This window comes from Conger conger, chromosome 16 (genome assembly GCF_963514075.1).
Source record: "Conger conger chromosome 16, fConCon1.1, whole genome shotgun sequence".
NCBI classification, from domain to species: domain Eukaryota; kingdom Metazoa; phylum Chordata; class Actinopteri; order Anguilliformes; family Congridae; genus Conger; species Conger conger.
In genome coordinates this window covers 13,746,169-13,773,396 of record NC_083775.1, presented here as the reverse complement: position 1 = coordinate 13,773,396, position 27,228 = coordinate 13,746,169, and the positions used below count along the sequence as shown (strand labels likewise).

At 44.1% G+C, this 27,228-nt stretch overlaps 1 protein-coding gene across 1 annotated transcript in view; it reads left to right on the top strand.

Moving 5' to 3' along the window:
- The first annotated feature begins 219 nt into the window (after positions 1–219).
- The window catches only part of LOC133115366 (protein FAM171A2-like), a 33,124-nt gene continuing 6,115 nt past the window's right edge, over positions 220–27,228 (top strand). The window contains exons 1-7 of the mRNA XM_061225239.1: positions 220–422; positions 13,257–13,484; positions 15,221–15,313; positions 20,920–21,081; positions 21,498–21,677; positions 26,137–26,250; positions 26,998–27,124. Coding sequence (XP_061081223.1) covers positions 281–422; positions 13,257–13,484; positions 15,221–15,313; positions 20,920–21,081; positions 21,498–21,677; positions 26,137–26,250; positions 26,998–27,124 — 1,046 coding nt within the window. The 5' untranslated portion in view covers positions 220–280. The remainder of the gene's footprint in view (positions 423–13,256; positions 13,485–15,220; positions 15,314–20,919; positions 21,082–21,497; positions 21,678–26,136; positions 26,251–26,997; positions 27,125–27,228) is intronic.

Genomic DNA, 27,228 nt, shown 5'->3' with positions numbered 1-27,228 from the left:
ATAACGTATATAAAACGCATGCTATTTAATTATAAGCTATCTAAATCATGTGACATCATGTTGCGTGGTTTCAATTTATCGCTTTTTTCCTTCACCACTTTTATTTGGGACCAGTAGAGGGCAGCGCCGGTCATTGCATACTGAGTACTCCTACGTAACGCAAAGGAACAGCAAAGCGCAGCAGAGCGTGAGCGTGCAAGGGAGTGGGCATCTGCACGGCAACGGCTAGCAGTTTGGAGAGTAGTCACTCGCCTGCCACCCCCCAAAAATATCAACATGGATGAATGGCTACCTAGCGGGAAATGGTGATGTTGCTATAAGGATGCCACCGCTGCATACCTCTCGTTTTCTCTTATTTTTTCTTTTCTTCGGCAACGTCTGGAAGGTGCTCCCAAAATCCATTCCGGATCGGGGACCACTTGGTGAGTTCGGCTTTTTGGTTTGGCACATACTGTACAGCGGTGTGGGGAGTGTGCGTATGATATGATTTCATGTGGAACTCTTTTGTCGATGTAATGTTTTTGAAAAGAGCACTCGGTGTAGGTGGATGGCTTTGATGCGTTGCTTATGTAACCGCCGCATTTTATATCACAATTGATTACGCCCGAGTGAAGGCAAGGTCTGCCTTGCAGAGTGCATCTACAGTTCAGAAACAAAGGGATTTTGAAACCGCCTGATCTTTTTTGAGGCTGTAATGAGTTATGGTAGTACGACTAAACTGTACATTAAAACGAGTCCGCTATCATATGTCATTATGATGTAGCCTATGCTGTTTTGCGAAGATAATACTAATGTGCTCGGAACGTGATGTGCCTTGCAAATATCAGCATTGCTATTTATAGTATAAAACATTACGTTTTATTATTGTAGCTTCTTTCAGAATAAGCGACAATTAGGCTCTTACTTTCGTTATTTTCAGTTGGTGATAACAGAATTATCCATTCAGTTGTTCACGACGAGATGACTGCATTGCTTTAATAGTGATGTATCATATCGTGTGGTTTCAGCAGTGTTTTATTAGGGTATTGAAATGATAAAATATATATTTGTAAAAGGTAGTCTGCCACGACTTGCTTAAGGTCGCTTGTTTCACTAATTCTGTCGCTTGACTGGTTTATTTGTATTGCGCACCAAGTGTTACTGGCGACTAGGTGACAAGAGACAAGAGAACTGTTCCGTGTAGATACGAATAAGGACCAAATAGTGAATTATGGCCTCTCAATTAAATTCAACATAAGAGAACATAACTAATGTAGTAGAATTTTATGATTTACTTGCTTTTGGTATTGTTCATGAGAGATGACGTTGAGTGATGCTCTTTTCATGCATAGAGCGATACGTCAGTGAGTTTAAAGTGATGTTTGCTGAAAAGTTCAAGTAGCAGCACGCGCCTTACCGTGGTCGCTACGTTGGTGCTAGCTATATTGGACGCTGAATTTATTCTCCAAATGGCAACTGACTTTGAAGTTTTGAATGGCAAGATGCATATGATAACTCTATAACTCTTTTTGAACGCAATTTATTTAATAACTACTGGGCTTTGGCTTAACAGATTTGAATATACCAGAATTGTTCGCTTGAGTGAATTTGGAATGGGAATTGGAATGGGTTCGTATCCCTCGTATCTGCACCTGGTATTTCGCTTGGTGACTGTGTCTATATCCGTTCCCGGTGTTATGCCCCCCTCCCCAAACACACACACACACACACACACACACACACTCACACGTACACATTGTGATATCACCTAGCTCTCGTTTTTTATCTCAATCTGAAATCCCCTGCCCCACCCTCCCAATTATAAAACCTTTTCTTAAACTTATGATGGGGGTCCCCTGGATGCCTTTGAGCCTGGGTGGGAGTTCCTGGATCCGAAAAGGTTGCAATCCCCTACTCTGCACATTCCAACCCGCCCGTGCCTCTCACGTCAGGGTTCTCTGAAGTCCATGGGTGGCCACCAGATTCCCAAGTCATAAAACACACTTTCAGGTCTGCTGTGAATTACTGCACTACTGTTTTTGTTTGTTCCTTTGCCATCAAATTCACTGAAGGAGCACATGCTCACCATTTGTGTCTGTATGCACTCTGTAATGGTCTGTAGTAATGGTCTGTAGCGGATTTTTCAGTGATTTTCTTACTCACTGGACACAGTCGACAGGGTTTGATTTTGATTGAATTCGATTTTATGCCATTTGCTATTGTTTCAAAATAAATTACGAGCTGTGTATGACAGATTTAAGACAATCTCTTTTTTCATTTGAGAAAAGTGCAAAGCCCAATTTTGGCTCCAATCAGACTGTTTGTTTCTGCTAAATTAACATTTTTATCCACTTACTCTGCTTAGTTCATGCTTTCTGGCTTCATTCAAGCCAGAGGTGACATCAGATTAAATAAATTAATTACAAATGAGATGAACAGCCAGAGCAAATGACTTCAGTCACATGCTAATTAAATGCTTTGTGTTGGAGAGAGAGAGAGGAAGTGATTTAGCACATCACGGTTCAGACGCAAGACAAATCAAGGATACCGTTTATGTATGCCTGTAAGTATCCACAGATCATGTAGGGTACATGTTTTCTGCCCCATTAACCTAGCCACTCTACCGATGAGTAATGACTTTTAAATGATGCAAGAATAAAATTAGTTTACCCATGTTGTGGCATAACTTGGGAATGTTGCTTTTGTGTAGACTAACATCCACACTCACTGAGCACTTTATTAGGTAGACCTGTACACCAGCTGGTAAATGCAAATATCTAATTAGCCAATCATGTGGCAGAAATTAAATGTGACATGGTCAAGAAGTTCAAATGTTTTTCAGACCAAATGTCAGAATGGGGAAGAAATGTGATCCAAGTGATTTTGACCATGGAATGATTGTTGGTGCCAGACAGGGTGGTTTGAGTATTTCAGAAACTGCTAATCTCCTGGGATTTTCATGCACAACAGTCTCTAGAGTTTGCAGAGTGCGAAAAACAAAAAAACATCCAGTGAGAAGGGCCAGACTGGTCAAAGCTGACAGTAAGGTGACAGTAATGCAAATAACCACATATTACAGCAGTGGTATGCAGAAGAGCATCTAATAAAGTGCTCACTGAGTGTACACAAAAGCAACATTTGATAATTCAATGGTAAATCAGTACTCCATTAGTGACCATGAAACTATAATAGTGGTGACACAGCAGTTCAGTCGATAGAAATCGGTATTTTTCAGGGCCCTGTTTCACTAAGCCTACTGAATGAGCTGGATAACTGCACCGAGTAAAACTGGGACCCTCAGAAACCTGGAACACGGACTGAAATAAAAAAAATAGCTGTTCTCGGTTTTAGTCAGCACAGTTACCATGCTGACTTAAGCCTGATTTATACTTCTGCCTCGAATCTATGCAGGGGCTACGGCGTGCCATCGTGGGCTACGCAGAGCCTACGACACATAGTCACCTTTCTGGGGCGTTGCGCGTCAGGCTACACCGTCGGGAACGCGGCTACGTGTAGGCTACACCACAGCCTCTGCGTAGATTCGACGACGCAGAAGTATAAATCAGGCTTCAGTAACACCGCTTTGTGAAATACCCTCTAGGAGAATATTGGATGGCTTTATCGTTCTTCGCCTTCACAGTCAGGGCATGATGCCGCTTCGGAGAGAAGTGTGTTTTTTTATAATTTCTTATTATAACAGCCATGTTCCTCTGATTATTCTGAAACGGTGTGGAAAAGTACTGGCCAATGAAGCTGTGGGAAAGAGTGGGCCAATCCAGTCACCCACACAGCGAATGATTACAGTCACAAGAGACACTTGCAGTTAGTCCTAAATGAGAAGAAGCTTTGGAATGAGGTGTCCGTTCACAGAGAAGAATGACCCTGTCCAATGAAAACCACAAGGAAGCCATGCAGCAGGGATCCTCAAATCCAAATCCAGCCCTGGTTTTCTTCCCTCCCGGGTAATTAACTGAATAATTAATGCTTCTGATTGGCCAGACGTGTCACACACAGGACTCCCAGGTCAAGGGAGGGTGGAAAACCAGCAGTTCTCAGCCTACAAAACTGCTGCAGTAGTGATGGTCACATCAGCATTAGAATGCTTGAGCTTGAATTGATTGAAAGCATTCTCGAACACTGACTGCTTCAAAGTGTTAAATGACTCTGCTAGTCAGAAATAGAGGAAATCATTTAAAATGTGTTCCCTCAAATGTTACAGGCATCTCGGATGTGGCCCGCCCTGTTAAAGTCTAAGTAAACTGTCCTCTTTTAACACAGGATTTACTGCCGTGTTTAATGTGAGTTTAGGGTATTGGGATCAGTTGGGCAATTAAAAGAGTGCTAAAAGCCACATGCCCTTTCTGCCAAGCTTGGGGATGGAAATCACATTTGGGAACGTTATTAACACAGCATGGAACACTGAAGGACAGCTGTGAATCTGGGTTTTGAAACAACGTTACTTCATTCTGAAGGCAACATGTATTTTTCAACTTCAACTTTTCAATGTAATGTAGAGGGATAGTTTGGTATCAAAGAACTTGGAGAAGAGGTTACTTGGAGATACAAAATCGCCTCACGTTCTGTGCCAAGCTTCAATCTGGTGATAGTGAAGTCTATCGAGCTGAAGGATTTTTTTCTCAGCTTTTAACATTTCTCAAATAACTACTAACTGTTGCAAAGGCTGGAATTCCCACTGAACAAAAATGGCAAATGAGACTCATCCCATTGCCTTCAAGTGCCACTCAAGGCCACCAGTCAATAATCACCGTAGATTACTAAAACCTCCTATGAGCCAGCAATTCATTTATGTCCCCATTACGGATATGAGTCTTAATCTCAAGAACAGTATTCAACTACACTGGGACCTACACTACAATACATGATATTTTAGAAAATATTTCCCTGAAACACGTTCTTATCATACAAGACACTTAAATTCAAAGTTTGGAATGTTTTTTTGTGATTGTTGGACTATACAATAACTAAACAATAAATACTTGCATTTAATTGTGAGTCAGAGTTAAGAACAAATGTTGATGGAACCCAGGCATCTGTCGCAATGCAAAAAACATCCACACACATTGCCGTTTGATATGGCAAACAGCAGTGGATGCTAAAACTCGCCACCAAAGTGAAATAAGCACATTATTTTGGCAGCTCTGATAGACAGAGACGCCCTTACAAAGGAAATTGTATGCGTTCCAGTCCTCCATGATGGATTTAATTACGGCTTTGTAATGAAATCATTGCCAATCTATTTGCTGAAGAGCAGATGCTTCAGCGTTCGCACGCAAATGCAGAGTTCATGATTGGTTTGCTTGTTTTAAGAGTTAAAATCTTGACGACAGTTGCTCTGTTTGCATGAGATGCACAAGGGTATTCTCTGTGCAAAAGAGAATTGCAAGTACACCGCTGGGATTTCACCACCGCAACAATATCCAAAAGATGCTCACTGGACACCTCTGTTAGTGATAGTCTATCGAGCTGATCTTTTTGGATTAAATGATTTATGCTTTTGCTAAAACAAAGAATGCTTTTGTGGGAAAGTTTAATGGAATTTGTCTTGTGTGTGTGTTCATATATTTTCTCATATATACTGTGCACCTATTTTTTCACCCCAACATATTAATAAATTAATGAAATGTTGAATATATTAGAGCCAAAAGAGAATCCCATATTTTTTCACAAAATTTGCTTTAAATATGTTTTTTAAACCCCTAAAAAGCCTTATATTACAGACTCTTTTTTTATTGTTATTACTTAAATTGCACTAAATTGCACTAATACCCGAAAAACACCTCTTTTCATGAAAAGATCTAATTCAGTTCAGAACCAAGAATGAGCCAGCTGCTTAATTGATCATGTAAGTGCTGAAAATGAAAGCCAGCAGACTTGGTGGCTCTCCTGGGCCCGGGTTGGGGACCCCTGCTCTTGTAGTTCCTCCATCACCATTTGTAGATCAAGTGAAGATGACCTTCTCCTCCCCGCTTTCATCACAATTTTCATATGTAGGTTCCCAGGGGACATTTCTCTGGGGGAAAGTAGTTGAAATGCCATCTTGGCGTTAAGGTGAAAACCCGGCTTTGGTTGAAAAGCAGTTGGCCAGGCTATATCCGATTAAAACCTGAGCTATATTGGGTTTTACCTTGTTCATTTATGTCAAAAGATATCTCAACCCCTCTGGATGTCGAGATTCTGGCTTTTTCACTGGCTTGTGTGTGTTAGTATGCCTCTTCCTGATCCTCTCTTCAATGTTCCCTGCCACAATTCTTTCAGGTCTGTCCATTTCTACTTCGAGAAAAGATTTGTACTGTACAAAGTGTGAATATTTGTGAACATACTCACCACTGTGTATAGTTGAGAACTTAATGTTTTTTTTTTTGTTTTTTTGTTTTTCTAAATTTCAAACACTATTCCTACAGAGATAATGTTGTCATTCAGGTTCTGTTCCTGGCAAGGCCTTTTTTACTTCCGTCGTCCACAGCCACAGTGAATTGATGCCTGTATTTAACTGGCCGAGTCTGTTGTCAACACTTGGCAAGCGCATAGTTAGGCCAAGGCTTCAGCGTTTGTGGACAAACTTGTACATCCGGTGTGCCACACAGGCTTTCTTTCACCAGCATCGCACTGCAAAAACAAAAAACTAAGTCAATTATAACCAGTATTTTACACTTATATTTTTTCTGATTTAAAAATCCTGGAAATCTAACTTCTTTGCTCTATAAGACGAAAATGTTGCCAATTAGATGGGACGCACTAATTCTAGAATTTGCCAATGGGGTAAGAACATTTCACTTGTCAAGTGTGACATAAAACAAGCAAATATTTCCTTTTTTGCGGTGTGTTATGACATCTATCAGTGTTTCTGTGAACCGTTGTTCAAATGTTTCTTTAGAATGTGAGCTCATGGCTTGGCCTTGAATCTCTGCTCAGACACTGGGTGAGGAGTGAATCCTGAAATCTGACTCCGTTGTGGAGATTCACCAAGATCGCCTCATCTGTCATGGATAATAATTAGCACGGCGATATTGTTGATTTAGTGGGGTGTTTTTACAAGTAATTATGTAAATGAATGAGAAATCCTCATCAAATTTAGACTTATCCAAGAGGGGGAAAATTCTGCCTCCATTCAAAATTGTGGTGCCAGGGATATCCCCTTCCAGCAGTAATTACAGCAGACGCGGAATTGCTTTATTGCCTGATCCAAAGATGAGACTGCTTCACCCATGGATGTAAAACATGTAAAACATTATCTTCTCTGACATTATCGGCAGCAATGAGAAGCTGCATACATTTCAGCACTCATCTGCATACTCTCCCAGGTGTCACAAAATATTCTCACAATGTTACTGGAATGTTTTATCAATGTTATATTATTGCCACTACTCAGCCGCAACATTGTGAGAATGTTTTGTGTTAGCTGGGCTGCTTCTCATTTCTGCAGCCTCTTATCATAACTGTCACTGGTGCAGTATCAGTGCAGGAGAACAGACCTGGCTCAGATATGTACCGTGGCTTCAGAAAGTATTCTGACCCCTTCATTTCTGCACACTTTATTGTGTGTGTTGTAGCGATTTTAGCCCTTCAAGCCATGACAGTCAAGTCTTTAATCAGCAAATATCGGGTTCAAGCAAACACTGGGTACAAGCTGGCCCGAACAGTCTGCGGGAGTCATGCGTCTCCATTATATTACATTACATTATATTAGATTATTGGCATTTGGCAGATGCTCTTATCCAGAGTACGTACAGTTGATTAGACTAAGCAGGAGGCAGTCCTCCCCTGGAGCAATGCAGGGTTAAGGGCCTTGCTCAAGGGCCCAGTGGCTGTGGAGATCTTATTGTGGCTACACCAGGATTAGAACCACCAACCTTGCGTGTCCCAGTCATTTACCTCAACCACTACGCTACAGGCCGCTCCAACGCCTGACCAGGATCAGGACTTTAAAACCAGTGATGCTCGACCCTACAACAGGGATCCTGAACCCTGGCCCTCAAATCCAAATCCACCCCTGGTTTTCTTCTCTCCCAGTCAAGTAACGCTACCAAATGGCCTGACTGTCTTCACACCTGACTCCCAGGTAAAGGGAGAGTGGAAAACCAGTAGAACGTTATGGCACATTGCATGGGGCTTTGGAGGCCAGGACCACAGAGAAATGAAAACGGCCTGTTACTGATTTTATAAAGACCTGTTTTCACCACAGTGTTCTTTGGGGATTTGCAAACTCTTAAATGTGGATTATTGAGTGGGCACGATGCCCTCGTGTCCCATGTAATCTAGTCTGTTACGCATTTAGAGTAAAATTATTTACCGGGCTTTGCTCGGCACGTCCGACAGATGTCGGACATATTTGCGGCGTGAGGCGACGTGAACGAAACATTTCGCAACGCGATTTACGCTTCGCGGGGAACGCGAGTCACGTACCACCAGAACGCACATGCAGGGAGGGGCGGCGCACGGACACTCCTCTCCTGCAACTCTACTCGGTGTTAATCCGCAGAGGCAGGCCCGACTCTCCGCCAGCGGCCAACCTGCGGAGACGTGCCAGTAATCTGGGCTCTTGATTTATGCAGTCGCAGAGCGAGTTCACAACCCCGCTGTGTGTAGGACTGCATGGCTGGGAAACTCCATCCTCCCGTTTCTGAGGGCTTGCAGTGGGACAGCATGGTCCCACGGGGGCTCTAACAGCTCACACATTGCCCAGTTTAATATGAGTTTAATCAACTTCAGAAGTTTTACCCATCACTTAAAAGGCCTTACATGGTCTTGGACCAAGCTATATTGTACAGTTGTTAGCTCCAAATGAGCCTCAGTGACCTTATGTCTACAGAGACTGTGGAACAGCCTCCCTTGAGTATTAGAGGAGCTGAGTGCCTGACCTCTTTTAAATCCCTTCTTAAGACCCATTTTAATACTAAATAAATTAATACATTTTCATTTTTACCATTTAGAATCTGCATTTGACTTATGTATTTTTATATATTTATACTACTGGTTTTTTTGTCTCTATTTTGTGTTTTATAATTTTATTTGTTTTTATAATTGTATAGATTTAATCATTTACAACTTGACAAGTCAGTTAAACAGTCTAAACAGTTTACAATGTCTCTAGAGGTTGTAAGGGGCCCACACCACAGACACACATATTCTGACACTTCAAACTAATACATTTTATTTGTATTGTGCTTTTTACAGAAAACTGTCACAGTAGCTTCACAGTAATGGAAAGAAATCTCAGGAGGAACCCGGCTATAGAGGGGGAGCCCATCCTTCACCAGCCAGCCTGGTGTAAAGTACTGCAGGAGTAGAATGGATGTAACAGAAATGAAATAAGGGCTGTATCACAGCAAATGAAAAGGATTGCGCAGGATGCAGTTACGTGTGGACCGTCTCTCTGAGATGAGATTGCATGCAGTTCATTCGGCCCTGGGCTCTGCTCTGGCTCTGACTCTGTGGTGGAGGTCCTGCACACCAGCAGCATTGTTACAAATACCACCTTGTCACCTGCAGTTTTTCCAGTTTTAGTCTGATGCATAAATTGAAGGCCTGCGTTATCATTTGTGTACTGTCAGTGCATGGAAACGCATTGCTTAGCACGTGAGTGTGATTAGCTGCACACTGACTTATTTATTTATTTATTTATTTATTTATTTATTTATTTCAGTTCTTTTCAACTTTTATTGCTTGTGTGTCTTTATGATTCACTCCTGGATTAGCTACAGCTGGTTTATACAGTGCCCTCTCATTAGTCACGGGTGTTAATTATGCGCAGGCTCTGGATGGATGTGAGTAGAATTGGAAGCTGCTTGTGAGCTTTGCCTGGACCTCATTTTACACATCCAACAATGTGACGGCACATTCATCAGCCCAGAAAATGCTTCGCAGTGGAAAATGCTCAGGGGATGCCTTCCCTCTGTCAGGGAAAGAGCCCAAATGCAGGAGCAAAGTAACCTCCAGGTTTGGAATCTGCCCAATAAAACACCACTGGGATACGCTGTGGTGTTTACCATAATTATGAATGTTGCCTGAGTATTTTTGTAATTCACAAAATTGAAAAGAATGAGGTTACCTTCAGGTTGGGAGCTGGAAATGTGTCAGTGAAGACTTTATCATACTTTATTGGCATACATGATATTGCTTGTGTCTTTTAGGCCTCTATTAGGAAATGGCCTTTGCTTCAGAGCTGAAATTCAGTGTCTTGCAGCAGACCGGTGAAGACACGCCAGTCATCCTGGAACAGACTGTACAGAGTTCCTACAGTGGAGCGGCCACCCGAACAGTTCACCTGTGTCAGGGGCCTATGCATGACCTTTACAAAAAAACATGTTAAGGCATAAATCCCAGTAGTGTAGTTGAAGTGCATATTCACTTTACTTTCCAGAAGTAAACTTCACTGTCACAGTTTGAAATATTTAGGGCTGGTTTCCCAGATACGGATTAAGCCACTAGTGGCGAATTTAGCCACTAAACTGAATCATTTTTTCAAAAGGGATCTTTAGTCTTTCACTAGGTTTAATCGCTTAAGCGCAACTGGCGCTTAAATCTACCATTTTAATTTTATTATTTCATTGTATACTTCAAGTACAGTTCCAGGAAATACTTAAGAAGACTTAAAATGGGTGAAGTTAGTTTTATAAAGTATGTAAAAATGTACCCGAAATAAACTTTATGTACTTAAATATACTTTTTTGCATGAGCTGTTCTGGAGGAAAGGGAGGAAGTTATGACCTCCTTGTTGAAGTCAGAGGTAATAAAAACAGGATTAAGGCAGATTGTTACATATCTCAAAAAAGCAAATGTAGACTTCCAGTTAGACACTGATAAGGGGAGAAGGTCACATTTGGTCTCAACTGTGTGGAGGAGTCAGTCATGTGACCCTAAAGGAAGGCAGTGTGTAGAGGAGTGAGTCATGTGACCCTAAAGGAAGTCAGTGTGTGGAGGAGTGAGTCATGTGACCCTAAAGGAAGTTAGCAAGTGGAGGAGTGAGTCATGTGACCCTAAAGGAAGTTAGCAAGTGGAGGAATGCTGTCCTATAAAGGCCCCTGAAACTTTGACTGTCGTCATGGTTTTTCCTTGCTGCAACTCTAGCCCATTGGGCTGTGGTGACAAGAGGCCAGTGGTCCAGCTACTTATCCTGTTTGCATTTATTTGCTTATTTCTCTTACAGGACACACCTTATTCTCACCAGTATTTTGTTCAGATTAGCACCATTCTTCTGTCAGAAAGTAGGCTGCCATCCCCAAAATTCCATTGGCACGGGGCAAAGAACCAGGGTGGCCAGGGATTTGCTCAAAGGACCCCTCTTGCTAAGAAAAAATAGGTTCCAGTTCAAAATGTAGTGCTGCAATGTTGCGATGTTGATATCAAGTCATCTCCTTCTGTCAAGGGCCCAGGGATTGTTGTTTAATTCAATTTAATTAATTTTATTTTCCTTTATTTCAACTTGGAAGAAGGAAAGTGTCCACTTTCACACGTGTGCCAAATGTATACATAATGTAAGTACAACAATAATTAGAAAGGAAAATAAGTACTACAAAAAAAATACATAATTAAGATTCAAAACTAAACAGTACAATCATTAAATATACTAACAAAAAAGACATAATAAATAAATACATAAAATAAATAAAAATAACCTAAAATATTTTAAAACATTAATGTAAAAGATACACAATTTAGGCTTACCTAATTATTTATCACCACTTTATTATTGAACTAACGAGTTTCAGGGTTTGGAGCAAGAAGTTCCAGGTATCTGGAGCACAGAATCTGAAAGCCATCTTTCCAAAACTTGACTTTGACCCAAGGAACCTAAAGTAACAACCAACCCTGAGAGCATGACCTCTGGAAACAAAATTTCCAATCCAGGTGCACTGAAACACAATGGTGGTAGTTTTTGCGGCAGTGCCTCATATTTTCCTTTCATGGTTTTATTTGTGCTGGAATAGATCTGGAACGCACTCGTCTGGACCCATAACTCACAGCAGTGCTGTGCAGGAACAAACGAGATGTGAGTTACGGCGTCCACAAATATAATAAGATTTAAAAAATAATGAGCACCACACAGTTGTTAAAACTATACGCCTGTTGTTTATTGGATTATGTCATTGCTCAAACTGCACTATTCAAAATTTGATGCAGTATCTTATAGAGTAGTATCAAATAAACTATAGTTTTATATTGCGGACGCGATGCAAATTCTGTACTTTGCAATGCCTTATCATGCATATAATCTAAATGCACTGAAAAAGAAAGGAAAAATGCAAAAAAACAAAAAAATAAGTCAATCTTAACAAACATTGCCAATTATTTCTATGGCTTTTTTTGTAAATAAGAAAAAAAAATTGCCAATGATGTGAGATTGTTTTACTCATTTCAATATTTGTCAATAAGGGAAGAAAATTTCACTTTACTAAAATTTTACAAAAAGTAACTTAAAACAGGGTAGTATTTAGTATACTTGTTAGGGGGGAAACGTTTTAAGTCTCATTACGAGATTAAAACACTTGTTAAGACAGATGTTTTCCATACTTAATGCAGGCAGTGTGGCCTTCGATGAGAGAATAGCTTCACAAAACGGGTGGCCTCGGAGGATATGACATTTCTTAAGGGGAGAAGCCGGGTCCTTCTCTCCCTGCCAGCAAACTGCCAGAACATTTCCCCCTTTTGTCAGGAGGCACTTCTGGTGTCCATGGAAACGGGATACAATCAGCCCCTTTTAGCTTCACGGAGACGAGCTGCCTAAAGACAGCGGAGCGTGTGAATTCCGTCAGAATAATCGGGAATTTTGTATACCGGCTCGGAGAAAGATCCTGCTTCGAGCCCTACTCTTTCAGCTGTATCCATTCAGTTATGTCTTCATACGTCTGGAGACTGGACAAACATATTTAAACATATTATTAGTATTGTGTGCTTTTGCTCTGTCATGATCGGCGTAGTAAAGATCCTTGCTAAAAGTGAAAAAAGTTGTTTTGAAGTGTTCCTGGCTTCTCAGTGCAGGTTTCTAAGAGTGATGATCCAGGTCATTGTCATGGAAACTGGCAAGCACATGATCAGAGTAGTCCAATAAGACTGCAGTCTCTCAGGCATTTTTGGATAGGAGCTTGAGCATCAGTGGCAGACATCCCAGCAAGGCTTTGTTGGGTGGAGCGGTGCTAAACTCTGCATAGGGACTTATTATGCAGAATGTCTTACAATGATATACATACTGGCATATACTGTATAATGTATTTATACATTCTCTCTCTGTTTCTGTCTTTCTCTCTCGTCCCCTATAGAGGTGCTGATCAGGGTTCAGGTTTTTGACAACAGTGACCTTTCACCTTTACCAGACGCCACGGTAGAGGTTCACGGCAACCAGTCTGCCTCATTGTCTGGCAGAGCGGGCAGTGATGGCATCGCTACGGTTACCGTCCTGTACCGCCCAGGGACCTGGGTCATCATCACCGCCTCCAAGCAAGGCTACGTCACAAACTCCGCCCCCTGGCACGCCAACCGTATTCCCCGTAAGTTACAGTGTCTTTCCGTACGTTGTTCAGTTTTGGTGGATTTAGTGACATCCGTGGCCATCCATGTGTGACAAGTCTGGGTAATCCCAGCTTATGCTATCTGCTGTTTGTTCAACTGAAAGGCAGAAATATCTCAGTGGCTTCACCGCGCTGCTCACCATGGTAACGTCGGTGGTTACCATCCCCGACACCTCCCCCCCCCCCCCCCCCCCCCGGATGACACCACGCTCCACACCCTGTTTGTCGAATTCCCAGATACCAGTGTATTTATACCTCCTAACCCTCTATGCTGTTAATTTGATTGGCGGAAAGATCTGGGGGTAGAAACAGCTGGGAGCTTAACTGTCGTGGCAGCCTTATTTAGCAGGAGATCTCTTTAGGGCTTAGCTCCAGACAAATTCCCTCCGCTCCGGCAGTCTCAGGCCACAGAACAGACTGCTGTTCTGACTGGGGTCTCAGACATGGGACTCATCTCTTTGGACAAACCCCATGGGGTTTTTTGTCCTCTGCATTTGACCTATCCTAGTTACTTAGGATGGGTCACAGTGCAGCACCCGCGGACCAACTCCAGTTCTGAGGCCTGTGAATTTGCTTGTTGGGTTCGTCACTGTCTTTTGACTGTGGGTTTGTTTACGTGTAGTGTCTCTGAGCTGTTTTCAGAGTATTTCTATGAACCGTGGGGGAATTTTGAGAGAAGAGTCACGGATGACTCTTATTGTTAAAACAACATACTTATTCAGTATGGTGTGAGTGTGCCTGTCTGTGTGTGCCAGGTGGGGGTGGGGAGGGTGTGTGTGTGTGCATTTATATCAATATTAGCATGTTCACAAGTGTGTATACTCCATTCTCCAAACCCCACCTCTGTCTTCTTATCGTAATAATTCCCACCGGAGCACCATAACGGAATCCACAGCTGCTAAAGTTCTTGGGAAGAGCATCTATGGAACTGCTGCTGTCACCATGGCAGCCAGGGAACTCCAAACAGTGAGGCGTGGTTCACTGGCCATTTGGCCACTCTGTCAGCCACATTGAAATGGCTTAATTCTCTCTTAGGGGTGGCCTGGTGGACTAAATGTCTTGATGCAGTGCGAGGCCTGACCTGCGCTGTAATTTCATTGTGAGCATATTTTTATTTAACCTTTATTTTACCAGGTGAGTCCCATGTTGTAATAATATGTCATGGTGATCTTGCTCAGACCTAAAATAATACTATACAGTAGGTATCATCAGCTCTGGACCTCCACTGGTGCGCTTGAGCTCAAACACATCGTATATGCAGCTTTTCAGTGTAGGGGTGATGCATGGAAATTATATCTTAACAAGTGTTTTTGTCTTAGAAAAATTATTTATGTAACTTTTTTTCTTCCTTTTTTTGCTTGTCAAGTAAAATTATCTTACTCCATCTTGAAATGAGTCTAACTGCCTCACCTCATTGGCACTCTTGTTGTCTTATTTATCCAATAAATAATTAATTATAAAATAAGATTTCTACGCCTAAATCTGATCGAAGGTTGATTTTAAGTCTCATTACTGCGGTGTAAGTCTTAAGCTAGAAGTGAGGCGTGGTTATAGAGATATGAATGAACATCTGATCGCGATCTAAGAATGTGATCAGATGTTCAGCATAAGGATGAGTGATGAGTGTTGCTGACCTCGCTCTCTCTCTCCCTCTCTCTCTCTCTCTCTCTCTCTCCCTCTCTCTCTCTCTCTCTATCTCTATCTCTCTCTCTCAGTGTACGCCTCCGTCAGCCTCTACCTACTGCCCCAGAGATCTGCCACCCTCATCCTGTACGAGGACGTGGTCCAGATGCTCCTGGGGTCCCCAGGTGAGCTCATACTCCCCCCACCTTACCTGCCTCATTACCTGTGTACAGGTGTGCAGTCAGTGTATGAGACGGTTGCATGGTAATGATATGATGATGCTTATAATGCTGATGATGATGACGATAACGGACAGTATTTATCTCTCGCTCACGCAATTCCTCCTCCAGTTACATCACTGGACGTGTTTGCCCCTTATCTAGGAAACAGCTACACTGACGTGATTTTAAAAACGCCTACACATAATTTAAGGATTTAATTCAAATAATCTCAACCGAAAAAAGCGTGACGGTGCTCCTTTAAAGAAGCGAAGCGGTTCTACTGCAGGAAAGGTAGTGACTGACCATCCTGTGGCAACACACCAGTATGACAGCCTGCTTGTCTTCAGTATTCACAGCCAATTGATTCTGAGTATTATTTATAATATATGAGTCAGCCAACTACTAAAAATAAAAGAGCTACCTAAACATGATATAACTGCAATTTCATTTGCAATAAAACATAACTATAAAAGCAGGCTGTACATAGTAATATTGATATGTATAATGTTGAATCCTCAATTGCTGCCTTGGCTACATCTGTAAACCATCGCCAGCTTAACTCGATAAGATTAAGCTGAACCGGGATAATGTGTGGATTTTATATGGATTACTGCACTACTCCACATCTATTTTTGTAAAGTGTAAATGACCTTGTTAGCAAGTCTTCCTGTAGTCCCAATGATAGGGCAGCAGTGTACTATAATGGTTAGAGAACTGGGCGTGTGCTGAGCAGACCTGGGTTAATTTTTCAGTCCTCATAGTTTTGGATTCAAATACTTTCCTGTGCTGGATTGATCTTGCCTGGTCCAATTGAATCAAACAAGAGGGCCAGGAGGCAGGGTTTGTAAAAAGAATTTTGTAGTATTTCATAGGTTCCAATACACCAGACTCAGTAAAGCATAGAAAAATATTTTGATTCATAACAATTACATATCTGCTGCTGACACAGTTGTTCCATAATGGCGAGGCCTCACAGGCCTGTGTCCTCGTGTGAGTTGGGAGATGAAAAGAGTCCTCATCCCATCATCTCAAGGAGTGAGATTTTCAGTTTTCGCAACTGAATATTCTAACGCTGATGTAACAATCCCTACTGGGAAATGAAAATTCTGGGCCACTGACTCAGCATTACTAAAAACCCTACTCTTCAAAGGGTTCATTGTTTAAATTCCCGTGACTCACAATGGCCTGAAGAGCATCAGAAGGTTCTGAGCTCAGAGCCCATACTGGCACAGAAACCTTTTAGGCTGCAGTAACATTGGAGTGAATAATAACCTTGTGACCAGACCTGGATAGTATGCATTTGTTTTTGTTTCAAATACTTTTCTGTGCTTGATTGATCTTACCTGGTGCAATTATGCTAACCAAGTGGGCCTTAAGGCAGTGTTTGCGCAGTATTTCATTGGCTCCAATACATCAGACAAGCTCAGTAAAGTGTAGATAAGTATTTGACCCAGGTCTGGTTTTGGTGCATTTACAGGAATAACGCTAAGCAAGCACGCCCTTGTGGCTTCAGCCTGCAGGAATACACCCACGACCGTGAAGCAGCCATCTGCGCTTTTATTTATTTATTTATTTTTTTACATCTTCCTCTCTATCAGCTTCTGGCTCTGGTTCTCATTACGACCAGAACGCCTTTCTTCTCCTCCCCGCTCTGCGGACTGTGGTCCAAAAACCATTGCAGATTCCCTTAGTGCTTTTCAGTGTCATAGACACTGAGTCCAGCACTGCAGTGTTTCAGGAGCAGGGATATGCATGGTTGTCTAATTTGGATATCTAGCATTTTGGTTTTATCGGTGATATATCATTCATTAGAGTTCAGCAACATTGGTGTTTGGAATTCTTGTTTCTAGACTATATTTGTTTATTTGTATTAAAAAACGGAACATTTTTTGCATAAAATAACTGAATACGGAAAAGTCCTTTTGCGTTTCGTTGTTCAAAGTGAATTCTTAGCACATTTGTGTATCAAGGTGCTGTACTAACTTGCTGTTTTATCTTCATGCAAATTATTTGCATTCGAAAATGGCAGGAAATGACTACATAGGAGCATCTGCTAACCAAATAGGTAAGCTCGTGTAATCCCTCTTTGAAATCGAATTACCCCACCTGACGGTAGCTCACAGGGCTGACATAATCGTCTGGCAGCTTAAACAAAGGAGGAGGAGGTGTGTGTTTCGCTCGCGGTCCTACAGCGCATGTGAATTATGAATCGCAGCAACGCACTGAGAGTGCGGGGAGACTACAGCACTTGCCCTTGTCTGTAATTGGTCAGGTGTGTCTCACAGGACCAAACACAACATAACAAACAAAAAAAAAGGGAGGGGTAGGGGGAGTAAGAGAGGAAAGAAGAGAGTTATGGATACGATTGTACTTTGATCGCGAGTGCCGGCAGGTCCACATAATCGCAAAAGGCAGACGCATTTCTACAAAAGACATTAAGAGGAAGTGCATCTGATCACAACTGATTTGCAGTGTGAGCTGTACTGCGCAGTGCTGCAGTGGTTGCCATGGTGACTGCATGTCAGATGGGGGCGTGTCCTACTGCAGTCAGATGCGCACCACTGCGTGGGAGTGGCTGCGTGGGAGTGAGGCTCCACCCCTTTCTCCATGCCTTAATCAGACAGCTGGATAATAAAATGCCCTGCTTGTTCTATTGGGAGACCATTAACACAATTGTTCATTGAGTTTAACATGTCGCGTGCTGAATTTAATATGCCGGCATCCTTTTTTGATGTTGCTAAGGGGGGTGGGTGAAGGGGGGGGTGGGTGAAGGGTGAAAAAAACAGTAATTGTGTGGTAATGACACATTTCTTTTGTCTCTAGGGAAATCAGGATGTCAGCTTTGTATACTGTAATTTAAAAGGCTAGTCATATGATTGGGTTTTGAAGCTCAAAAGAACAGATTGCATTATGGGACAGAACAAAAGCAGAACAAAAGCATTAACTGTTACATTAACAGCATTAACCAAAAACATCTACAGTGCACCCTACCAAGAACAATAAGGCAGGTGTTCAGTGAAATTTGTCCTAACCTTTGACAAAAAAATATAAATGTTATTTTTCTTTTCACAAATGCAGTTTGGCATATCATTTCTGTCTTACATATAGCCTTTTTCTTGCCTTGTGGAACAGAACACTATAGGCATATATATTAAAAAATTCAGCTAATGATTTTGGGATGAGTGCAATGGGCCGTGCTGGGTCAGAGCCTGGCTGGGTCAGAGCAGTGCTGGGTCAGGGCCTGGCTGGGTCAGAGCAGTGCTGGGTCAGGGCCTGGCTGGGTCAGAGCAGTGCTGGGTCAGGGCCTGGCTGGGTCAGAGCAGTGCTGGGTCAGGGCCTGGCTGGGTCAGAGCAGTGCTGGGTCAGGGCCTGGCTGGGTCAGTGTCATGCTAGGTCAGAGTCATTCTGGGTCAGAGCAGTGCTGGGTCATGCTGGGTCCGAGTCGTAGTTAGGCATTCAGCCCTGGAAAACCTGTTCACTGAGGATGTTAGATTTTACCTAGCCCTGTGATGCGGTGAAGTGGATCAACATTTACCAATCAAATGCGCAATAAGCCCAGAACACCTGCTCACTCTTTCTGTGTGTGTGCGTGTGTTTGTATTTGTGTCTGTGTGTATGTGTGTGTGTAGCATAACTTGCACTAGCTGACTGTTCGTGGGATGCATGTACTGTTAGCCCCTGCTGTTGCTGGCGTATACACAGCTCCCAGCTGCGCAGTGGGAGTGCTGAAACCGTCCGGCTGCACAGCCAGATGAAGGCAGGGTGTTGCAAATCGCCATTAAAGCCAAGTCAGTTATTTTCTAATGCCTGTTAATTGCATGGCTGAAAGATTTATTGTAGATGAACCCCCAGATGGTGGGGTAATCCTTCCTTAGTCCCACAAGATAAATTTGTGGTGTAAAGTGTCAGCCAACCTTAAAAATGCACTGGAGGCATCCTTGGGGTGCACAGAGCAGCTGGGAGCAGTCAGCCTTACGGTGGGGAAACGGCCTGCCAACTCTGTGTGCTGACTGTATGGATGTTACACCTAGGCACCCCCAAATGTATTGTAAACATTGCAATCACTGATCCAAAATGGCCACCTGGACCACGGTGTCAGACAGCGATCATTGTGTACTCTTTTAAATTAAGTCATCTATTTTTTAAATGTAATGGCCAGTCTACTAGTCTATCTCCTCGAATTATGGAGTTGTCTGTGTCAGTTGCTCAGTTTTAGAATTGTGATCCTCCTCAATTTTAGGTGCCTTTTCCAGCTGGTCTGTAGATGTCTTCTTCTCTCTGCACACTTCTGAACCCTGTCAGCTTTTTAAAAACATTTGCCTTATTCATTTTAAGAGAGACAGAGTGAACGGAGAGAGACATTTGTTTAGAGTGGGAGAAGGTACGCCTCCGGTTCTCTCTCTTGGCCGGAGCACAAAAATCCGGGCTGTCTCAGTAAATCAAACGGCAGCTTGCTAAACGCTGATCGGACAGGACAACCTGCAGGGTGAAGGGGGAGAAGGGAGGGGGTGTATTTTTAGGACTCATCCCTGTGCCTGTCGGCCACGCCAATAGAACGGGGACACAGATTGCGGCACGGCATGGCACGCCACAGCCAGCTTCGGACACGGATGTGCCCGTCAGCGAGGTCCAAATACGACTCGCCCTCCCACTGCATTGGCCGAAAGACTCATCACATGACCCTCCCCAGGGCTCCTCCCCATTGGCTTGCTGGTTATCACACATTTCTGTTCTTCATACGGTCCCATAAGATACTATAATTCCACCATTTCAGGGTTTCCACTGAAAAGCGCTTGTGAATGTTTACAAATGGTGGCCGCACATGGCTATTGTGTGCTGTTTACAGATCTCTGCTGTTCTCCATTGCTATGCAGACCGCACATGGCAATGATCCCAACTGCTGTGAATTCAATTATGTTTTTATCTATTCAGATACGGAAACTTGGAACTCCTCCTTGAAGGCTCTTGATATTATAAGTAGCGGATTACATACTGTAGTTACCCTGTCATTTTATTTGATACATCAGTGGAATTTTAATAATCTGGACCGACCAAACTTGACAGCAGCAGAGTAGTTAGCGGTAGAGCAGGTAGCATCAGATCAGTTAGCGGTAGAGCAGGTAGCAGTAGAGTGGTTAGCGGTAGAGCAGGTAGCAGTAGAGTGGTTAGCGGTAGAGCAGGTAGCAGCAGAGTGGTTAGCAGTAGTGCAGGTAGCAGCAGAGTGCTTAGTCAGTGGCAGAAGCTCGGTTAGCGGTAGAGTGGTTAGCAGCAGAGTGCTTAGTGGCAGAAGCTTGGTTAGAGGTAGAGCAGGTACCATCAGAGTGGTTAGAGGTAGAGCAGGTAGCAGCAGAGTGGTTAGCAGCCGAGTGGTTAGTCAGTGGCAGAAGCTTGGTTAGTGGTAGAGTGGTTAGCAGCAGAGTGGTTAGTCAGTGGCAGAAGCTTGGTTAGCGGTAGTGCAGGTAGCAGCAGAGTGATTAGTGGCAGATCGTTTAGTGGTTAGCGGCAGAGCAGTTTGCAGTAGTGCATTGGACTGGAAGATGACAGGCTCATCCGTCGCTCTTTGCCCGCAGGGTCGAGGCACCAGCCTTGGGTTCAGTTCCAGAGGAAGGCCATCGGGCTGACCCTCAACTCCACCTACACGGAGCTGTCCGCCATGCTGACTGCTGCCAAGAGCCAGTACGAGATTGGGGGGTTCCCCTACCCCTTGGGCCATGAGAGCACCAACAGCACAGGTGAGAGAGGCAGGGGCACGTGACCCCCCTCCACATCTGCAAAAACACGTGAACAAAGGGCATTCCAAGGGCATGTTTTTTTGGGAGTGGGTTTTCGGAATTTCAGAGGCAGAACTCCACTGCAATCAATTACCAATGATCGTTACATCAGGATTTGAGTAATGAAAAATGAGAAAATTGCTTAAATGTCCTGGAAAATATTTGTCATAGATCAAAACATTTGTGACCCAGATAGCAACCACAGTCTGCCCCCACCCCCTCCTGCCCGAGACAGCCCTCAGATAAAAATCCCCCCCTCTATATATTACAGATTTTGCTCAGATATAATGGCCTGGAAATGTAATGGAAAACCTTAAACGGCAGTGACTGGTTATGACGGTGTCATTGAGGGCGTGTTGACTTTCTGTTCATTCCAGGAAGCGAGAGCAGCTGGGTGGACCTGACGGCTGTGGCCGCTGTCAGTACCCACCTCTTGGACCAGAACGGGACCGCGGTCCAGGTGTCGGACCCCGTGTACATCTCTATCCCGCTGCCGTCCGACACGCCTGTGAGGGCCGCCACCAGCGTCCCTGTCTGGAGGTTCGAGGCCCAGAAAGGTGAGGGATTACCAACAACGCACCTCTCCAGAGTTCATGGGTGGAAGACACACATGGCAGAACTTTTACTTGGACTTTCCACCTGTGGTTCTCAGTGCAGTGCATGATGGCCGTTAGCGATTGGGCAAACGGTGGTTATTTTGTGTGTCTCAGGCATGCTGGGTGGTGACCAGCGTGTTGTTCTTCAGCCAGGCAGTGCGTGTGCTGGGGGAAGTAAATACCAGTCCCTTTCATCAGACTATTCCCAGCAAATCCGAGCTCTGAAGGGTTAATCCACACAAACTGGGAGCTCAGAGCCCGGAGCATGGATGACATCACAGGAAAGACTTTTATACAGCATTACACACACTGTCAGAGAGACGTGCTGTCAGAGAGACGCACTGTCAGAGAGTTAAAACCCTCAGAGAGGGTTTTAACATCCCTGCCATCCCTCAGAAAGTCCAGCAGGTTTCTTTTCCATCCCAGCTCTAAAACATCTCATCCCATAAACGGGTTGGGATGGTGATAGATAGGGATATATTAATTTCATATTATCAGATTTAAATATTAATATAATATACGTATTACTGTGCGAAAGCACATTGAGCTGCAGTGGTATGAAAATGTGCTGTATAAAAACTGACTTTTTCACTTGACTCGTTCAACAGCTCACTGAAAAGCATGGTGAGATGAATCAGGTGTTTTAGTGCTGAGCTAGAGCAAAAGCCTGCTCCCACACCTGCGTTTCTCAAAGATGGTCAGACACCCATTGCATTCGGACCTCGTTTGGCCTCGGCTGAGGGCGGCCTGTAGTGTAGTGGTTATGGGGACTGGGACCCGCTAGGTCGGTGGTTCGATCTCCGGTGTGGCCACAATAAGATCCGCACAGCCGTTGGGCCCCTGAGCAAGGCCCTTAACCCTGCTCCTGGGGAGGATTGTCTCCTGTTTAGTCTAATCAACTGTACGTCGCTCTGGATAAGAGCGTCTGCCAAATGCCAGTAATGTAATGTAATGTAATGTAATATAATGTAATGGCTCCCAGTGAGAAGGAGACAAGTGGAGGAAAGAACAAGACATTTTTTTTAGCAGAGGGACACTCAGCAGTGGGACACTCATTACATTACATTAATTTGGCAGATGCTCTTATCCAGAGCGACATACAGTTGATTACACTAAGCAGTAGACAATCCTCCCCTGGAGCAAAGCAGGGTTAAGGGCCTTGCTCAAGGGCTCAACCGATCTTATTGTGGCTACACCAGGGATTGAACCAGCGACCTCCCAGTCATGTACCTTAACCACTACAGGCTGCCCTCCCTCAGTGTGCACATCCCACAAGCATATTCATTGTTCTCCCATAATGCACTACATTCCAGGAAAGGATAAGATATTGGGATATGGGGAATGAGAGGCAGAAATGCATTGTGGGGCTGTTAGAGGGCTCCGTCGAAGGGGTGAAATTTAGGGTTGATGCCAAAAATGGGTCAAACAGGCTGTCCCACACGTGTGTTTCCATTGTGGTGTTGTTCCACAGCTGCAGTATGGTTTTCACACAGCATTGGCGCTTCCATCCACCAGAAAGCCAAGTTGTTCTCATCTGGCTTTCTGTTAATCATCAAAGGATCCAGTCTCTTATTCCAAAACTCAAAGCACACACAGACACACATGCACACAAACACGCGCCAGCGCACACACATGCATCACACTCACAGAAAGAAACTGCACTTCCTACCAACCAAAAATAGACAACTCTTAAACACACACACACACACACACACAAGGGGAGAAAGCTCCTTGATTTCTGTACTCAGTCAGCTGAATTAAATGACATTCTTTGGAATGTCAGTCAGGCTCAGGCATAACTGTCATGAGTGTCCATGTCTTCCTCCTGCAGAGCTTGACGCCTAGAAAAAAACAGGCTGTCTCAGAGTATTAAATATGCTGTGTGTTTTATAGATTTGAATGGGGGGAGACACCTGTGTTGCAGTATTCCACTTTAACAAATTAACCGCTGAAGTTGTAGTTAAACCGGCAGGGTCCTCTCAGTGACACTGCAGCAACCGAAAAATAAGTAAATCTCAAGTATTTTAGTCTTATACTGAGAGTTAAAATCTTATTTCTTTTATCGAATAAGATAAAAAGATTGCCATTGAGGTAAGGCATTCGAAGATTTGCCGATGGGGTAAGAAAATTTCACTTGTCAAGCAAACAGTAACTTAAAAGAAGCTAATATTTTGTACTTGAGCTGAAAAAAAGAAGGTCTTGAATCTCATTACGAGACAGAATTATTTGCAGTGCAGCTCAGTCAAGCGGCCTGTCTGTGCGCTCTAGTTTCCTGGCAGCTGGCTGTCAATCATGCACAGCTACATTGCTAGCGGCTGCATGGCTCTGTGTTACAGAGACTGGGAGCTGCTTAGCGCTGTAGAGCTGCCTGCAGAGGACCGGCGCGGGTGAGGGGTCGCTGGCTGTGTTATTGCGGTAGCGGCGGTGAAGTGTGACCCAAGGCAGAAAGTTCAGTTCACCGCTTCTTAAAGGAAAATATTTTGGCCTCACAAAAGCAGCCCCCCCTCCTTTCCTTTGGGGGAAAGCCTGGCCCGTGTCGTCTGGGTCCTGCTGGCACGGCGGGGTGGGTGGGGGGGGACCCCTGGGGCGATGGGTCTGTAGCGTCTTTGTTAGTCCACACTCAGGCATGTCAGAAGAGGCCTCTGTACCATTATTATTGTTATGGCGACTGAGTGTGAACAATGGGGAGCCCACGCTCAAAACCCTGCTGCGCTCTGCTGCCCCCTACTGTTTGTAGTCTGAACTGTCAACCTATATTGTTGACTGATAGTTCAGGAAACCAAAAAGGGGTGACAGTCTCTCACTTTTGTGAACCAATTGTGTGATTTAGGGCAGAGCCTTTTGAGGCATTCAAGTCAGTCTGCCAGTTTTGATTTGATCTCATTGTAGCACCACCTATTTTGTGGTTCTTGAAACATCACTCGTCATTGATATTCGGTGTACATGCGTGCTAGCCTGCTGAGCTGTAGCATGCGTAAAAATGTCTGCCTCTCGCTGAATTGCAGGGGCTTGACAGAACAAAAACATCCATTCGACTGGCTTATTCCCATCGGGATTCATTTCCTGATTAAAGATTATTTTGGTGCTGAAAGGAGAATCCCGGCGAAAAATGAAAAGTCATATTGTGCGTTTGGGCACAAAGTGTAATTTGAGGTGTGAGATTGGCTGTTCACATCACTGTCCCAAAGGGGGTGTAAGTCTGTCGAGCAACTCTGCCAAGTCCGCCTTACTGCAGCCAAGCCTGAGGCTGCTTTAAAGGTACAATAGGTAAGATTTTTGTGTTAAAACATTGTTACAAGACCATGGAAAATCCCTTCCTATCATTGAAAAAGGCTCACTGACATGTTGACTCACCCTCTGCCTGTGTTTATAGTCTTTAAAAGCGTGTTCCGAAATATGCAGTTGACGGAACAACACTCTGTACCAAAAAATTGTATAGCTGTGCAATAATTCAAGCTCATTGGTTAAAAATTGGTTCAACTTGCCACAGCCAATGGCCTGGGAGGGGGGGAATTCAACGTCAGTGCGTTCACAGAGAAGGCGGAGGGATAAACAGTGTTATGGTTTTTGGGTGTTTGTTGCTGCAGTTCTTCTCCTGACCGCTAGAAGTCCGAAATGACCTATTTAAAGGAAACAGCTGCGTTTTATCAGACGGTGCATAGATCACAGGCCAGGGGTCTGCAGGCCTGGTCCTGGGCCCTGCATCACAAAGCAGGATTACTGAGTTAGCCGGATAACTGCACCCCCTGCCAGTCTGCAGTGATAACTAAGCGAACTACCTCCCCCATCCCCACCAAACGAGAAGCTGCACTCTGGTTTGTGGCGTCCGGAGATGGCCTGCACTGCTGGGCTGTGTGGCAGTGGCCCGCAGGAGAGCTCTGCTGCAGGAACGAGAGACAGAAAGAGAAAGGTCGAGCGAGAGAAGAGGAGGGGAAAGAAAGGGGGAGTGGGGTAAGGGGACGTCAGAGACAGACCGGGCTATCGGGCTCGCCTGTCGTGATATATTAAAGCCACAGCTCTCACCCGTCCCAGCCCCCGGGCATGCTGGGAAATCAGAAACATATAAAACTGGTCCGATTGTCACTGCAGCTCTGGGTCCTATTTGCTTGAATTAAAGTTGTTTGTTCACATTTTCCTTGCTTACTCCACTCTAGTGTCCAATTGGTAATACCTTTGTTCAACAAATTTTGAAAACATAGCTCATAACTCAACTGCTTATGTTTGCTTTGAAATTCATCTCCTTTTGGGCTTATGTTTGCATTGGAATGTATCAAATTTTTGGCCTCCTGGTGCATATTTTCATTTTGTGTAATATCAGCTCCTGGCATCTGGAGAAGCTCACTGTGTCGTCCTGGCGATGCTCCTGTCTGGTGTCCCATTGCTATGGCTTGATTGACGGCAGGTTGCCTTCTTCTCGCAGGTCTATGGGTCAGGAACGGGACGGGGTACATTAAGAAGGAGGGGATGCTGATGACCTGGAGTTTTGTGGCCTCCCAGTTGGGCTACTGGCTGGCAGCCTTTCCCTCAGCGACAGGTATCTTTCTCATGCACTCCAGAGACTGCTACATCCTGGACAGGGCTCAGCTTTCCAAGATCACTATTCCAGGTTCAGCATTCAAGGATCATTATTCCAGATTCAGAATTTCAGGTTCCGCATTCCATGCCTGCATTGAGAATATAACCATAATCAGGCTGTATGATTGGAATTTACGATTACTTTTACACTTGCATTTAGCAGACACGCTTAGCTTATTTTCACACCACAGGCTGCAGCTGCAGCAAAGCTTTCACTGAGAGGAAGGCCTTTCATGTGGCTTTAACATGCAGTAAACAGGTGCCAAATCAGAAACACAGACTCCATCCAACTTAACCTTGTCATACTCTGTGCCACCCAATTGCCTGTTACTACTACTGCTCAAGTAGTACTAATAGGAGTCAGGATATGAACTATGAATTTATAATGTAATGTTGAGGGCAAGAGGGTAACTGAGGCTTTAAGCAGCAGATGAGCCTTAGATGTGGAGTAGGCAGTGTTAGTTCACCCATAATAAATGCATGGAGTTATGTGTTTATTGAGCCAAATCTATATTCAACTGGACCGCAGTGAACCAATGTCTTATCTTTAGAAATGGATAACGGTAATAATAATAATAATTTCATAGTCATCAGTGGTGAACTGTCACTTCTTCTGTCCGTCTCACTGTGATGAAGTCACAGATAGCAATCGTGTTGCGGCCGTGTTTTCTCACTGGCGCCTCGTCGGATATCTCTGATCCTCCAGGCATGGTGCTGAACCCCCCGGGGCTGAGTGACATCACGGCGTACCACACCGTCTTCCTGCTGGCCATCCTGGGCTCCCTGGCCCTGCTGGTGCTGGTGCTGCTCTGCCTGCTGCTCTACCACTGCAGGTACAGGGCCTGCGTTATTCACCACGTCCCCTCCCCACCGCCATCCCCCCTCCGCTCAAACCCTCCCGTTACACCCTCGATGGGACCTCATTTTCTCATCTTAC